Source organism: Salvelinus sp. IW2-2015, linkage group LG4q.1:29 (assembly GCF_002910315.2).
Source record: "Salvelinus sp. IW2-2015 linkage group LG4q.1:29, ASM291031v2, whole genome shotgun sequence".
In the NCBI taxonomy this organism is placed as follows: Eukaryota; Metazoa; Chordata; class Actinopteri; order Salmoniformes; family Salmonidae; genus Salvelinus; species Salvelinus sp. IW2-2015.
In genome coordinates this window covers 8,656,478-8,672,124 of record NC_036842.1, presented here as the reverse complement: position 1 = coordinate 8,672,124, position 15,647 = coordinate 8,656,478, and the positions used below count along the sequence as shown (strand labels likewise).

The 15,647-nt window shown below is 42.1% G+C and overlaps 2 protein-coding genes across 5 annotated transcripts in view; one reads left to right on the top strand and one right to left on the bottom strand.

The window, feature by feature from the left end:
• The first annotated feature begins 10,002 nt into the window (after positions 1 to 10,002).
• On the top strand, positions 10,003 to 12,425 carry LOC111961374 (protein PBDC1). Its single transcript, XM_023983587.2, has 6 exons — positions 10,003 to 10,217; positions 10,521 to 10,586; positions 10,749 to 10,808; positions 11,740 to 11,880; positions 11,973 to 12,084; positions 12,193 to 12,425. The coding sequence occupies exons 1-6, from the start codon at positions 10,188 to 10,190 to the stop codon at positions 12,282 to 12,284; spliced, it is 501 nt and encodes a 166-aa protein (XP_023839355.1). The 5' UTR covers positions 10,003 to 10,187; the 3' UTR covers positions 12,285 to 12,425.
• A 2,546-nt stretch (positions 12,426 to 14,971) lies between these two features.
• The window catches only part of LOC111961373 (exportin-7), a 31,222-nt gene continuing 30,546 nt past the window's right edge, over positions 14,972 to 15,647 (bottom strand). For all 4 annotated transcript variants that reach the window (XM_023983583.2, XM_023983584.2, XM_023983585.2 and 1 more), the window contains exon 29: positions 14,972 to 15,601. In XM_023983583.2, coding sequence (XP_023839351.1) covers positions 15,508 to 15,601 — 94 coding nt within the window. In that variant the 3' untranslated portion in view covers positions 14,972 to 15,507. The remainder of the gene's footprint in view (positions 15,602 to 15,647) is intronic.

Genomic DNA, 15,647 nt, shown 5'->3' with positions numbered 1-15,647 from the left:
GACAGTGGAGGAAGGGAGGATGTACGCGTGCGTGAGTGCGTGTTTTAAAACGGGGCTTGGGCTGCAAAGAGACTGCCCCTGGGCTGCATCTCAATTCAGTAGCTTCCTCCTCTCCTCTCCTCTCTTCTTCTATTCTCTAGTCTTCCATCATCCCCTCCCAACCAGTGGCGGTTGGTTCCATTTCAGATGAGGGAGGATGATTCTGTTTTTTTTATGAGCATGGCCTATTACATCATATTGGATGACTGTCATTCATATCCCATTAACCCAGCTCAATGTAACATCAACAGGTTTAGTCTACTACATGATACTCAAATTTCCCCTGTACCCATCCTGAGGTTTCTACAACCTAGCCTATGAATGTAAGTTTAGAACATAGAGAATTTTGAGTACTCAAGGTGACAGACAGTGACACATTCAATACCGCCTTGCACACTCTTGCCTGCATCTAGCTGATCTAGACAGTAATCATTAGTTCAACAGTTGCAAATGTACATTTCTATTGGACAAATTCAGGTATTTTTATCTCTGTTTCGTTTCGTTTGCTTCCGCTGAAGCATTATTTTTCAACAGAATCGGCAGAATGAATACACCCCTTATCACACACAAACACAGTTCACTTTCATAGCAGCCACATAAAAACAGTGTCATCACGTTGCTCGTTGTATATATAATTGCTTCTCGCAACTATCTACGCGATCTCCTCCTTTCACCTTTTCCCTTCGCTTGTCTGTGACCAGCCGAAAAAACCTTTCCAAGCCAAGCCTTCATATCATGACCGTTATAACCGCTACACACAGCCTACATCATTGTCAAGTCATAGTCAACATAGCTACTAGAACTAAAGCGTTAGTAAACCCATTAGCTACAATTACGCATTACAGTCTACAGCCAGATAGCAGTTTAGCAGTTACACCGATGGGACACGGTGGCAATAAATTAATAGAACCAAAAGCTTACCTTGACTTGGAAGAATTTCAGTGTTGGATAGCCATAGCCATAGCCAGCTAGCTAACATAGCATCCCTCTCTGTTTGAGCAGGGTGTTTGAGTAGGCTAAACTAGCTAGGTGCATTATTTAGCTAAGTCAAAGTCAAAGTTTTAAAAAATACAACCAAATATAGCTAGCTATCTTTCTCTCTAGCTCTCTCTCGCTTCATTTTATTTCAGAATAAATGAATTTGTTCAAAACTGTTCAACTATTGTCTTTCTCTCTCTGAGTCAATACTCACCACATTTTATGCACTGCAGTGCTAGCTAGCTGTAGATTATGCGTTCAGTGTTCATTCTCTGATATTTTGATTGGGTGGACAACATGTCAGTTCATGCTGCATGAGCTCTGATAGGTTGGAGGACGTCCTCTGGAAGTTGTCATAATTACTGTGGAAGTCTGTGGAAGGGGGTGAGAACCATGAAGCCACTACTATAGGACACCAATAAGAAGAAGAGACTTGCATGGGCAAATAAACACGAGCAATGGACATTAGACCTGTGGAAATCTGTCCTTTGGTCTGATGAGTCCAAATTTGAGATTTTTGGTTCCAATCGCCATGTCTTTGTGAGACGCAGAGTAGGTGAACGGATGATCTCTGCATGTATGGTTCCCACCGTGAAGCATGGAGGAGGGGGTGTGATGATGTGGGCTGCTTTTCTGGTCACACTATCAGTGATTTATTTATAATTCAAGGCACACTTAACCAGCACGGCTACCACCGCATTCTGTAGCATAACCCATCCCATCTGGTTTGCGATTAGTAGGACTATCATTCCTCATGAAGCTGGTTGAAGAATGCCAAGAGTGTGTAAAGCTGTCATCTATTGTACTTAACACTATCAAATCATTCTCTTCAGCTTCTGGTCTGGAACTTAACGTACATTTACATTTTAGTAATTTAGCAGACGTTTTTATCCAAAGTGACTTACAGTAGTGAGTGCATACATTTTCAAACTTAAATACAGTAAATGTGAAGTATTGTCCCTGCATAATTCAAATGACCAATCTATTGAGAATATTCCAGTGAAAGATCATGTTAAATATTTAGCGGTGTACATGGCGGAAAAAAACATATTGTTACTGCATCCATAGCTCTGTCTATGAATTTTCCAGTACGAAAAAGTATTAAAAATGTATGCACTCACTACTGTAAGTCACTCTGGATAAGAAAGTCTACTAAATTACTAAAATGTAAAACATAAAATTCGGGGTTCCCAAGAAATCTAATACTTCAGGCCACAATGACTACTGCCCTGTAGCACTCACATTTGTAATCATGAAGTGCTTGAGAGGCTGGTTATGGCACACATCAACTCCATTATCCCAGACACCCTAGACCAATTCAAATTTGCATACCACCCTAACAGATCCCTAGACAACGCAATCTCAATTGCACTGCACACTGCCCTCAACCACTTAGAAAAGAGGAATACTTATGTGAAAATGCTGTTCATTGACTACAGCTCAGCGTTCAACACCATTGTCTCCTCCAACCTCGTCACCAAGCTTAGGACCCCTGGACTGAACACCTCCCTCTGCAACTGGATCCTGGACTTCCTGACGGGCCGACCCCAGGTGGTGAGGATAGGCAACATCATCTCCGCCACACTGACCCTCAACACGGGGGCCCCACAGGGGTGTGTGCTTAGACCCCTCCTGTACTCCTTGTTCACCCACGACTGTGTGGCCATGCACGATTCCAACACCATCATCAAGTTTGCTGACAACACGGCGGTGATAGACCTGATCAACAACCTCTCCCTCAACGTCAGTAAGACCAAGGAGCTGATCGTGGACTATAGGAAAAGGGGCCTCTTCCCCCTCAGGAGGTTGAAAAGGTTTGGCATGGGCCCCCAAATCGTCAAAAAGGTCTACAGCTGTACCATTGAGAGCATCTTGACTGGCTGCATCACTGCTTGGTATGACAATAGCACCACCCTCGATCGTATTGGTGCTACAGAGGGTGGTGCGGACCGCCCAGTACATCACTGGGGCCGAGCTCCCTGCCATACAGGATCTCTATATCAGCCGTTCTGAAAGAAGGCCCGAAAAATCGTTAAAGACTCTAACAACCCAAGCCATAGACTGTTTTCTCTGCTTCCTCACGGCAAGCGGTACCAGTGCATCAAGTCTGACACCAACAGGGTCCTGAACAGCTTCTATCCCCATGTCATAATACTGCTAAATAGGTAACTAAAGAGCTAACAAAATGGCTACACAGACTATCTGAGTTGACCTTTGTATTTTATTCTTATTTTTGCCCCGGCTTCATGCACACTCACAGAGCCCTACACACTACGGACACTGATACTCCAACACACATACAAACACTCACTCCATCATTTGCTCACGCACACACAATATGCACATACAATCATCCTATATGTGTCACGCCCTGACCTTTGTTATGTCTCTATTTTGGTTTGGTCAGGGCGTGAGTTGGGGTGGGCATTCTATGTTTTTGTTCTATGTTTTATATTTCTATGTGTTTGGCCGAGTGTGGTTCTCAATCAGAGGCAGCTGTCTATCGTTGTCTCTGATTGAGAACCATACTTAGGTAGCCTCATCCCACCTGTGTTTTGTGGGTAGATGTTTTCTGTTGTGTGTCTGCACCAGCCAGAACTGTTTCAGTCGTTCTCTTTGTTATTTTTGTTATTTCAGTGTTCATTAAATAAATATGGACACGTACCACGCTGCACTGCCATAAAAAAGCCAGACTACGGTTTGCAACTGCACATGGGGACAAAGATCGTACTTTTTGGAGAAATCTCCTCTGGTCTGATGAAACAAAAATAGAACTGTTTGGCCATAATGACCATCGTTATGTTTGGAGGAAAAAGGGGGAAGCTTGCAAACCCAAGAACACCATCCCAATCATGAAGCATGGGGGTGGCAACATCATGTTGTGGGGGTGCTTTGCTGCAGGAGGGACTGGTGCACTTCACAAAATAGATGGCATGATGAGAAGGAATGTTATGTGGATATCTTGAAGCAACATCTCAAGACATCAGTCAGGAAGTTAAAGCTTGGTCGCAAATGGGTCTTTCAAATGGACAATGACCCCAAGCATACTTCCAAAGGTGTGGCAAAATGGCTTATGGACAACAAAGTCAAGGTATTGGAGTGGCCATCACAAAGCCCTGACCTCAATCCCATATAAAATTTGTGGGCAGAACTGAAAAAGCGTGTGTGAGCAAGGAGGCCTACAAACCTCATTCAGTTACACTAGCTCTGTCAGGAGGAATGGTCCAAAATTCACCCAACTTATTGTGGGAAGCTTGTGGAAGGCTACCCGAAACGTTTGACCCAAGTTAAACAATTTAAAGGCAATGCTACCAAATACTAATTGAGTGTATGTAAACTTCTAACCCACTGGGAATGTGATGAAAGAAATAAAAGCTGAAATAAATCATTCTCTCTCCTATTATTCTGACATTTCACATTCTTAAAATAAAGTGGTGATCCTAACTGACCTAAGACGGAATTTTACTAGGATTAAATGTCAGGAATTGTGAAATTTTTTGTTTGAATGTATTTGGCTAAGATGTATGTCAACTTCCGGCTTCAACTGTATCCTCAACTCTAGCCACCGTACAGTTATAAGGGAAATGTGCTTTTCTTATAACTAATTTCTGTCTTCTATTCATGTGCTGTTCTAATAACCAATTTCTGTGTTCATGCAAGTGGCTGACTGTACAAATCCTCACTTATCAGTAGCTGCAATTTGGCAGTACGCCCAGACCTTGTATTGAGAACGAACGAACGAAAGATATCTCAGTTTCAAGGTCTCAGTTTACAGAGAAAGAAGCCTCGTGAGGTGTTGGTCTCTCACATGTTATGAAACAGTATTGGTCGGTCACATGAATGAAACAAAATGGTAATGAATAATGAATTACGCTAAATCATGCAAATATGACTTGTCTATATATAGCTGTATATAAGACAACTGCTGGGTCTACAGGGAGAGATCCTGATTGACATGTGTACTATGGTGCATTGAGTTGGTTGGAACCTCTCCAGCACGCGGACAATAAACAATGATTCATTTAAGATTGACTTCGAGTGTCCCTGTGTAACAATTTCCACGACACAGTGCCTTCAGAAAGTTTTCAGACCCCTTGACTTTTTCCACGTTTTGTTACGTTACAGCCTTATTCTAAAATAGATGTTTTTAAAATTAAACTCAGCAATCTACACACACAACCCCATAATGACAAAGAAAAAACTGTTTTTTATCATTTTTTGCAAATATATAAAAATAAAAAAACAACTTAAATACCTTATTTACATAAGAACTCAGACCGTTTGCTATGAGACTCGAAATTGAGCTCAGGTGCATCCTGTTTCCATTGGTCATCCTTGAGATGTTTCTACAACTTGATTGGAATCCACTTGTTGCAAATTCAATTGATTGGACAAGATTTGGAAAGGCACACACCTGTCTATATAAGGTCCCATGGTCCCATAAGGTCCCGTGCATGTCAGAGCAAAAACCACTCCATGAGGTCAAAGGAATTTTCTGTAGAGCTCTGAGACAGGATTGTGTCGAGGCACAGATCTGGGGAAGGGTACCAAAAAATGTCTGCAGCATTGAAGGTCCCCAAGAACACACTGGCCTCCATCATTCTTAAATGGGTGAAGTTTGGAACCACCAAGACTCTTCCTAGAGCTGGCCACCTGGCCAAACTGAGCAATCGGAGAAGGGCCTTGGTCAGGGAGATGACCAAGAACCCAATGGTCACTCTGAAGGAGCTCCAGAGTTCCTCTGTGGAGATGGGAGAACCTTCCAGAAGGACAACCATCTCTGCAGCACTCCACCAATCAGGCCTTTATGGTAGAATGGCCAGACAGAAGCCACTCCTCAGTAAAAGGCACATGACAGTCCGCTTGGAGTTTGCCAAAAGGCACCTAAAGGACTCTCAGACCATGAGAAACAAGATTCTCTGGTCTGATGAAACCAAGATTGAACTCTTTGGCCTGAATGCCAAGCGTCATGTCTGGAGGAAACCTGGTACCGTCCCTACGGTGAAGCATGTTGTTGGCAGCATCATGTAGTGGGGATGTTTTTCAGCAGCAGGGACTGTGAGACTAGTCAGGATCGAGGGAAAGATGAACGGAGCAAAGTACAGAGAGATCCTTGATGAAAACCTGCTCCAGAGCGCACAGGACATCAGACTTGGGGGAAGGTTCACCTTCCAACAGGACAATGACCCGAAGCACACAGCCAAGACAACACAGGAGTGGCTTCGGGACAAGGCCCTGAATGTCCTTGAGTGACCCAGCCAGAGTCTGGACTTGATCCCGACCGAACATCTCTGGAGAGACCTGAAAATAGCTGTGCAGCGACGCTCCCCATACAACCTGACAGAACTTGAGAGGATCTGCAGAGAAGAATGGGAGAAACTCCCCAAATAGAGGTGTGCCAAGCTTGTAGAGTCATACCCAAGAAGAAAGTACTAAGTAAAGGGTCTGTATGCTTACAGTGGCAAGAAAAACTATGTGAATCCTTTGGAATTATCTGTATTTCTGCATAAATTGGTCATAAAATTAGATCTGATCTTCATCTAAGTCACAACAACAGACAAACACAGTCTGCTTAAACTAATAACACACAAATTATTGTATTTTTCTTGTCTATATTGAATACATCGTTTAAACATTCACAGTGTAGGTTGGGAAAAGTATGTGAACCCCTAGGCTAATTACTTCTCCAAAAGCTAATTGGAGTCAGGAGTCAGCTAACCTGGAGTACAATCATTGAGACGAGATTGGCGATGTTGGTTAGAGCTGCCCTGCCCTATAAAAAACATTTACAAAATTTGAGTTTGCTATTCACAAGAAGCATTGCCTGATGTGAACCATGCCTCAAACAAAAGAGATCTCAGAAGATCCAAGATTAAGAATTGTTGACTTGCAAAAAGCTGGAAAGGGTTACAAAAGTATCTCTAAAAGCCTTTATGTTCATCAATTCACGGTAAGACAAATTGTCTCTAAATGGAGAAAGTTCATCACTGTGCTACTCTCCCTAGGAGTGGCCGTCCTGCAAAGATGACTGCAAGAGCACAGCGCAGAATGCTCAATGAGGTTAAGAAGAATCATAGAGTGTCAGCTAAAGACTTACAGAGGGTCCAACTTTCAAAACAAGTCATTTTTGGCTAGCCACAGCAGTCAACTGTACGGAGCAAAAATATATACTGAACAAAAACATAAACGCAACATGTAAAGTGTTAAAAGATCCCAGAATTTTTACATACGCACAAAAATCTTATTTCTCTCAAATTTTGTGCACAAATTTGTTTACATCCCTTTTAGTCAGCATTTCTCCTATGCCAAGATAATCCATCCACCTGACAGGTGTGGCATATGAAGCTGATTAAACAGCATGATCATTACACAGGTGCACCTTGTGCTGGGGACAATAAAAGGCCACTCTAAAATGTGCAGTTTTGTCACACAACACAATGCCATAGATGTCTCAAGTTTTGAGGGAGCATGCAATTGGCATGCTGACTGCAGGAATGTCCACTAGAGCTGTTGCAAGAGAATGTAATGTTCATTTCTCTACCATAAGCCACCTCCAATGTCATTTTAGAGAATTTTTCAGGGAGTCCAAACTGCCTCACAACTGCAGACCACGTGAAACCACGCCAACCCAGGAACTCCACATCCGGCTTCTTGACCTTCGGGATTGTCTGAGACCAGCCACCTGGATAGTGGATGAAACTGTGGCTTTGCACAATCAAATCATTTCTGCAAAAACTGTCAGAATCCATCTCAGGGAAGCTAATCTGCGTGCTCGTCGTCCTCACCAGGGTCTGGACCTAACTGCAGTTCAGCGTCGTAACTGCCTTCAGTGGGAAAATGCTCACCATTGATGGCCACTGTTACGCTGGAGAAGTGTGCTCTTCATGGATGAATCCCAGTTTCAACTGTACCGGGCAAATGGCAGCCGTAGTGTGGGCGAGCGGTTTGCTGATTTCAACTTCCCCATGTTGGCAGTGGGGTTATGGCATGAGAAGGCATAAGCTACGGATAATGAACACAATTGCATTTTATCAATGGCAATTTGAATGCACAGAGATACCGTGCCAAGATCCTGAGGCCCATTGTCGTGTTATTCATTTGCCACCATCATCTCATGTTTCAGCATGATAATACACAGCCCCATTGTCAAGGCTCAGGAGAAGACCCAGATGCAGATCACTACTAGAAAAGTATTCTGTACAAGACAAGACCAAATGCATAAATAAGTCAACGAATAATTGATAAATAAAATATGGAACAGTTCATGAAAATGTTACATTTCCTTTTGGATCAAGGTAGATACTAGCTAGCTTGCTGACTAGAGATTACATGCAAGAGCTTGCAGGGATTTGTGTCTAATTGATGTCTAATTTGATGTTAATTAGCATTTTCGAATATGCGAGTAAATAAAGCTGAATACATTGATAAATGTCACCTTGTCCAAGAGAGAGTTACATCTTTTTTGTACAGATTTGACAGTGCTACTGATAGTAGTGGTGGGGCTTGGCTTGCACGTGCAAATTCAGCATACACCACATTCTATAATAGAATTGTGTTATTTGACGTGTCAAATTAAAAGCTTATTTCACACGTCAAATAGTGTTTTATGACGTGTATCTTTTTTGACAAGCAAAGACCCAAACGGCGTTCAATGTCCCTCACCCTAACAATTTGGTCTATTTTCACCTCTTAATTTCGCCTACTGTTCTAACTTGGTGGTGCACCTAAAGCCTACAACCTGTTTTAGAGAAATGTAATCATTGAATATTATAAGAGCTTTCATTGTCTGTTTATATGCCCCCTTTAATAATCCTACGGTTCTGACTTGTACAGGGAGTACACTGTAAGAACCGCCCATGTTCTGAATTCTGTCGCTGTACATTTCAAAAGTACTGAACAAATAGTTATATTGACTATGTCCGTCATCGCTTGCTCATTAATGTCTTAATCGAAATTACGGATTGCCTCTCATCCGCTTGTCGTCCCCTTATGCCATAGTTTGTACATCTCAATTGTCATTAGAAACCACATTTGTTGAAGCAAGTCTGCCATATCAGCTGTTTTTTTTAAAGGCAGTAAATGAGACTGAATGAACTGTTTCGCTGCCAGACAAGGCTCCGCTGATAGCCAGGTGTAGCAGTGGTAACTCATGAATCAATAGAATTGCAATGACCGTAATCTTCAATGCCAACGTTTTCAATGTTACCGAACAAATATGGCTAACATCAAATGACTAACCTCATTGTTGGGACAGCTTTATGTAGGCCCTAACAGTTTGTGTGCACTGTTTGTCACCTTTATAGTGCAATTAATGTATTGTTTAGTGTTGTGTAGTGGCTTTGCTGGCATGCGTCCCACTTTTTTTTCTTTTTTTTTTGCCCCACCAAGATTTACATGCTAAAATCAGCACTGGACCTACACAGATTCTTCACTGTATACAGCTCTCTAATAATCACCAAAATTACAGCTAAACAGTCAGAGAGTATCGAAAACTCCAAAAACGATGGATAGAGGAATATATTTTTCAAACATTGAAAAATTTGTTTGACACCGCTGCTCTAAAAGTGTAACGCTTCGAACACTTTCCAATGAACCGATGCGTTTGCCTTGCAGCATTGCGTTGCAGAGGCAGTTGCGGTGTGTTCAGTGTGGTGCATATGTTGGATTTATCGAACCTATGTATCAAACTGTATGCATAAATGGCTTGACAGAAATGGTAACAGAAGGTGAATGTTGATGATGCTGCATACTATTTTGCGCAAAAATACTATCAGTGTGTTCGAAGCCTTATTGCATTTTGGTACACCAGAATTACATTTTGTGTTTACGCTTCGATCACACCAACAGCATTATTGCCTTTTGGTACACCAGAATTACATTCATTTCCAATGAAACGCTGCATTTGCCTGGCAACATTGCATTGCAGTGCGCTCGTTTGTGGTGCATACATTGGATTTATCGAACTGTGTGCGTGGGCGGCTTGACAGAAATAGTAGCAGAAGGTGAATGTTGATGATGCTGCGCAAATTTACTGTCGGTGTGTTCGAAGCGTTATTGCATTTTGGTACACCAGAATTACATTCATTTCCAATGAAAGCAGCATTGCGTTGCAGAGGCGTAGACAGCTTGCGCTAGAACGACGTGACGTCATCGGGTCAAAGTTTACAGCTATGGCGTCGGGAAATGGAATTGCTTCTCTGGTGAGAATCCACAAGATTAAATAACAGTATTTTAACTTAATGTACATTTAATATACGGGTATATTGTAGCGGCATATGTAAGTGAAGTGTTAAAGTATATGATGCATGTTTTATTTGGACTGATGCCGGTCTGCTGTTTAAAATGCCGCTGGCTAAACAAGGACAACGTTGATTGAGTTAAACATGTGCTTACCATTACACTGCAGCAATATTGAATTACTAATGCTAATGACATCTTGTCGGGTTATTTAGGGTGTGATATCAATTGTAATACTTTTATTTTGTAATGGCTATGTTATTCAGGGCGTGGAGGGAGCTACAGCAGCCGCCCAGGCTCTGTCTCTACCAGCTGAGGCTTATGGGAACGATGTAAGTAACACAGCGGTGCTATTTAGGTTTCCTCTCTGACACAAACTCACAACGCAATAGTTTTCTAGTGTGTTAGTTTCAAAGTTTATTCGCCACGTGCACAGGATACAACAGGTGTAAAACAGTACAATTAAATTCTTACCTAGAGAACTCTTTCCTCAGCCTCAACTGGAGGTGATGTGGGCGATGAAGGCTTACAATCATGCAGAGATCTACTTTAATGTGAGTATCTCTTTCTCACAAGCACCTGCATCAGGTAAACTACCCACATGAAAAAATACTACAGTTTACTATAGAATAGTACAATATTATCCACAAAAAAATGTAGTAAATACTACAGTAAATACTACAGTATTTAATTTGCATATACGCTGCCCATTTCCCTCCCCCAATATCCCAATTTGTGCCACCCGTAAGTGAGAAACCTACATGCTAAGTATAGACCATATTGTGTGCCATACAGGTTATAGAGAAGAACACTACAGTAAATACAACAGTATATTATTAGTCCTCAAAAACACTGCAGCAGTGGATCTACAGGTTTTGCCTCAGGACCCAAATTGAACCAGGTTGTGTCGCGACCTAATATTCGCCGAAATATAATCTGGAAAACAATATTTAATGCTATATTGATAGTAAATGTAGCAATTATGACAAGTGAACAACATTCACCTCATTTTCAATAAATACATTTTGTCCATATTCTTAAAGAATGTTAAACTCACTGGCTTGAGACCACAAAAATCAACCAAAATAGTGCTGCTAATAGCTCTATATTTAAACATTGATAGTTCATAGTTTCTACCAGGTTTGTCGTTTTAAGTTCATATTGGATTATTTTTTTCATTAAAATATAAACTGTATGTATATATTCAAAACCTCCCCGGACCCAGGTACCAGTTGAGAATAGCTGTACTACAGTATACAACAGTCCACAAAAACACTACATTAATTACTTTAGTATAAATACTGTAGTAAACACTAAAGTTAACAGTAAAGTCTGCAAACGCACTATAATACTACAGTATTTAGACCATAGTATGTTTTTAATTTTTATTTGGGTAGGTGGAGCATAATACCAATACTAGCAGCCACATTGCACTGATCTAGTCCTTCCCTCCAGCTAATCGTGTGTGTGTGTGTGTGTGTGTAGCTGATCTCGTCAGTAGACCCTAGTAATCTGAAGCTGACCAAGGTAGATGACCGGATCTATACGTCCTTCAGAGAATCCTTCTCAGACCTCAACATCAAGAACTTGGACCCAGACATGCTCAAAACTGCCGATGCCAAAGAGGTAGGGGACTGGGTGTGTTTATAGGTGTCAGAAATACAAAAAGGGACGGAGGAAGAGTGAGAAACTAACCTAGTCTATGTGTTGGTGTCTAGAAGTGGCGTCCGTTCTGTAACCAGTTCGACGGGGTGGTGGAGGACTTTAACTATGGGACTTTGCTACGACTTGACTGTGAGAAGGACTACACAGAGGAAAACACCATATTTGGTATGTTCAGCGAGTCACTATTACACATACAAAACGGTGTCACTGTTAAAAAGTGGCATTAGGGCCCTGTGTAGCCCAGTGTTAACTGCGATCATGTTGTTCCTGCAGCCACCAGGATCCAGTTCTTTGCCATCGAGATCGCTAGGAACAGAGAAGGATTCAACACCCCTGTATTCCAGGCCAAAAAACAACCGCCTTAACCCATACCCTATAACCATTTTAGCATAGTCTCCAACACCCTTGTAAACCCAACCAAGGAAGAGTTTCAACAGCCCTGGTTAAACACCCTACCTTTTGACCTAGGTATGGGATACTCTGAACCCCACATCACCTACAACCCAGGAACAGATAACATTTTACCAGCCCTGGTTACCAGGCTTAACATCCCCATTGCTTGACATCCATCTCCTTACACTTTTCCTGTGATCGTCCACCTTGACATATCAGGTCGACTGGAGACTAGACCAGTGGCACGTTCAGCAGGGCACCACGTTGTGGAACGTTCATATATAGAACAATGACTCGTTTGCTTACTGAGCGTGGCCCAGAGGTCCACACAGCCTGCATCCCACTGTGTGCATGAGTGCGTGTACTGATGTCCAATCTGAGCATGGTAGCTACAGAGCCTTCAGAAAGTATTCACACCTTGATTTTCCACATTTTGTTACAGCCTGTGGATGAAGTTGTGATTGCGTCACTGGCCTACACAATACTCCATAATGTCAAAGTGGAATTATGTTTTTAGAAAATCTTAAGCCTTGAGTCAAGTATTCAACCCCTTATATGGCCAGCCTAAATAAGTTAATGAGTTTAACAACTACCTCATCTCTGTAACCCACACATATAGATAATTGTCCCTCAGTCGAGCAGTGAATTTCAAACAGACCAGGGCGGTTTTCCAATGTCTCAAAGGGCACCTATTGGTAGATGGGTAAAAATAAAGAAAAAGACATTGAATATCCATTTGAACATGGTTAAGTTATTACACTTTGGCTGGTGAATCAATACACCCAGTCACTACAAGGATAAATGCATCCTTCCTAACTCAGTTGCTGGAGAGGAAGGAAACAGCTCAGGGATTTCACCATGAGGCCAATAGTGAATTTAAAACAGTTTAATGGCTGTGATAGAAAACTGGAGGATGGATCAACATTGTCATTTCAGTTATTGTGGAGTAACTACAGAGTGAAAAGAACGAAGCCTGTACAGAATATACATTTCCCCCAAAATGCATCCTGTTTGCAGTAAGGCACCAAAGTAAAACTGCAAACAATTGGCTAAGAAATTAACTTTGTCCTGAATACAAAGCATTGTTTGAGGCAAATCCAACATCACTGACTTGGGAGTTTTTTGGGATACAAATAAACAGAATAGAGCTAAGCACAGGCGAAAACCTGGTTGTCTGCTTTCCAACATACACTGGGAGACATTCACCTTTCAGCAGGACAATAACTTAAAACACAAGGCGACATTGAATGTTCCTGAGTGGCTTAGTTACAGTTAATGGCTGTCTAACAATTACCAACTTGACAGAGCTTGAAGAACTTGCATATATTATACAATCCAGGTGTGCAAAGTAGCTGTTATCGCTGCCAAAGATGATTCTGACATGGATTGACTCAGGGTGTTGAATACTACTATTTTTCCTATTTTGACATGAGTATTGTGTAGATTGTTCACAAAAAAAATACTTTTTTTATCCCACTAACAATGTGGAAAAGGTCCAGGTGTGAATACTTAAAGGCATTGTATATGTAATTAGATTCTCTAATTTGTGGCAATAATTTCTGGGTATGTTCTTGTACAGTTTGTTTCAAATGACAATATTCTTTATAGTGAACCACTTTTGACCATGGTGCTGGCTAAAATTGGTGCACTGTTGGAAATCGGGTGTCCTTTTTGATTTGCCTGGTGTGTGTGTATCCAACCGCATTCACTGACTGGTCTCGTGAATGGTAAAAACACATAAATCTGAATAAATGGAAGTCTGGAATCAGCATGTAGCCTGTGTTTGTTTAATCCTTTATGATATTATCTTGCTAGTCTGCACCAACACTAAAGACATTACCCATGTTGTGCAGTGGAAGAACTGACAGCGCGGTATACAAACCAAATGACGTTTATTTGCAGTCAATGATGACACTATAATATGTAGCCGACATCCACACAACTCAACCAAGCTACCGATCCAACACACACGCACATCAGAGAACCAAGCTACTGATCCAACACACACACACAAACTTCAGGGAACCAAAACAATAGAAACCAGGAAGTCAAATCAACATGGTTAGAGATGAGCTAGTCGTCACAAACAGTTAGCAGCAACATCTGTAGAGTAGCACAAGTTGCTAATGAACTCTGAACCCCCATCTCCTCTAATACACAGTTCTGTATTCCTATCATCCATATCCCTGTAATACACAGCTCTGTTCTACTAAAGGTTGCATTATTCTTCATTTAATCATTTAGAAATAAACAATCCTTCAGGGAGCTTGGAGACGAGTGCTGAAAGTTCTAGAATCTCCTGGTGGGTTCTGGCTGGAGCTCACCGCTCCTTCACAGCACCCCGGGAGGCCACACACACCTCACACTAACATACCAGAGACTGCAGTGACGCTCCTATCCGTTGAGTTATCAGATCTGTGACCCCCTACACACTAGCCTGCTCAGACACTTCACCCCTCCCCTAACCCAACTGACTCCCTTAAGGTTAGTAACAGCTCCAACCAGCCTACCAGAGGGTAAAGTGGAGCATAACCTTAACCCATTTTACCCTGCCCCACACCCAAATCCTAATGGAACAAGTAATCATTTTCTAGGCAAAGTGTCTCGGTGCTAGGGTTAGTGTCTAAGGAGTAAGGGGGGGGTGGGTATTTACAGCGCTCCAGCTAGAGGGCCAGAGGAAATGTACAACACAGCCACTCTTTCTCTGCACCTTTGCAGCTCTAGTGCTCTTTGCTCCCCACAGACAAACAGGTGCACTGACTCACTACACTGTAAAAAGTTCAATCACACATTTCTCATTTTGTTTTAAATTCAATCAATATAAACATTGTTCAAAATGTTATGAAAAAAAATGTACACTTGTTTTGTTGTGTTTCTATACAAGGCAGGCAGAAGCAGAGAACTACATTTACCAGCTTCCCCCTTTTCACCCGCTCCCCTCTTTCATCCCCCCCCACTCCTCCTCTCCCGCCAGAATGTGTAGAGGTATCCTCCGTCCATCCTCCTTCTCTCCCTCTCCTCCCAGCAGAGCGACCTGCGGTGACCTCTACAAACTGGCTTTAAAATAGATCTGTATATTTATAGGCTTCTATAAAAAGGAGGGGGGAACCAAAAGGGGGAGGAGAGGAAGGGTGAGAGGACGGGTTGAGTTGGGAGGGGGAAGCTGCTCTGTGTGGAGCAGGAGTGCGTGGAAGGTCAGCTCATCATGTCATTGCTGTTGACGCCGTAAGAAGAGTTCTTCATGCTGTCATTCACCTCCCTCCGGAAAACCGACAGATTCTGGGTGAACCTACACACATTAATACAGAGAGAGTTAACAGTTACTGTGCACACCG

Bases quoted from the DNA above. Each gene is read 5' to 3' on its own strand.
- LOC111961374 (XM_023983587.2), top strand. From the start codon at position 10,188: ATGGCGTCGGGAAATGGAATTGCTTCTCTG. The intron at 10,809-11,739 runs GTGAGTATCTCT...GTGTGTGTGTAG, and splicing joins ATGCAGAGATCTACTTTAAT to CTGATCTCGTCAGTAGACCC. The intron at 11,881-11,972 runs GTAGGGGACTGG...GTTGGTGTCTAG, and splicing joins AAACTGCCGATGCCAAAGAG to AAGTGGCGTCCGTTCTGTAA.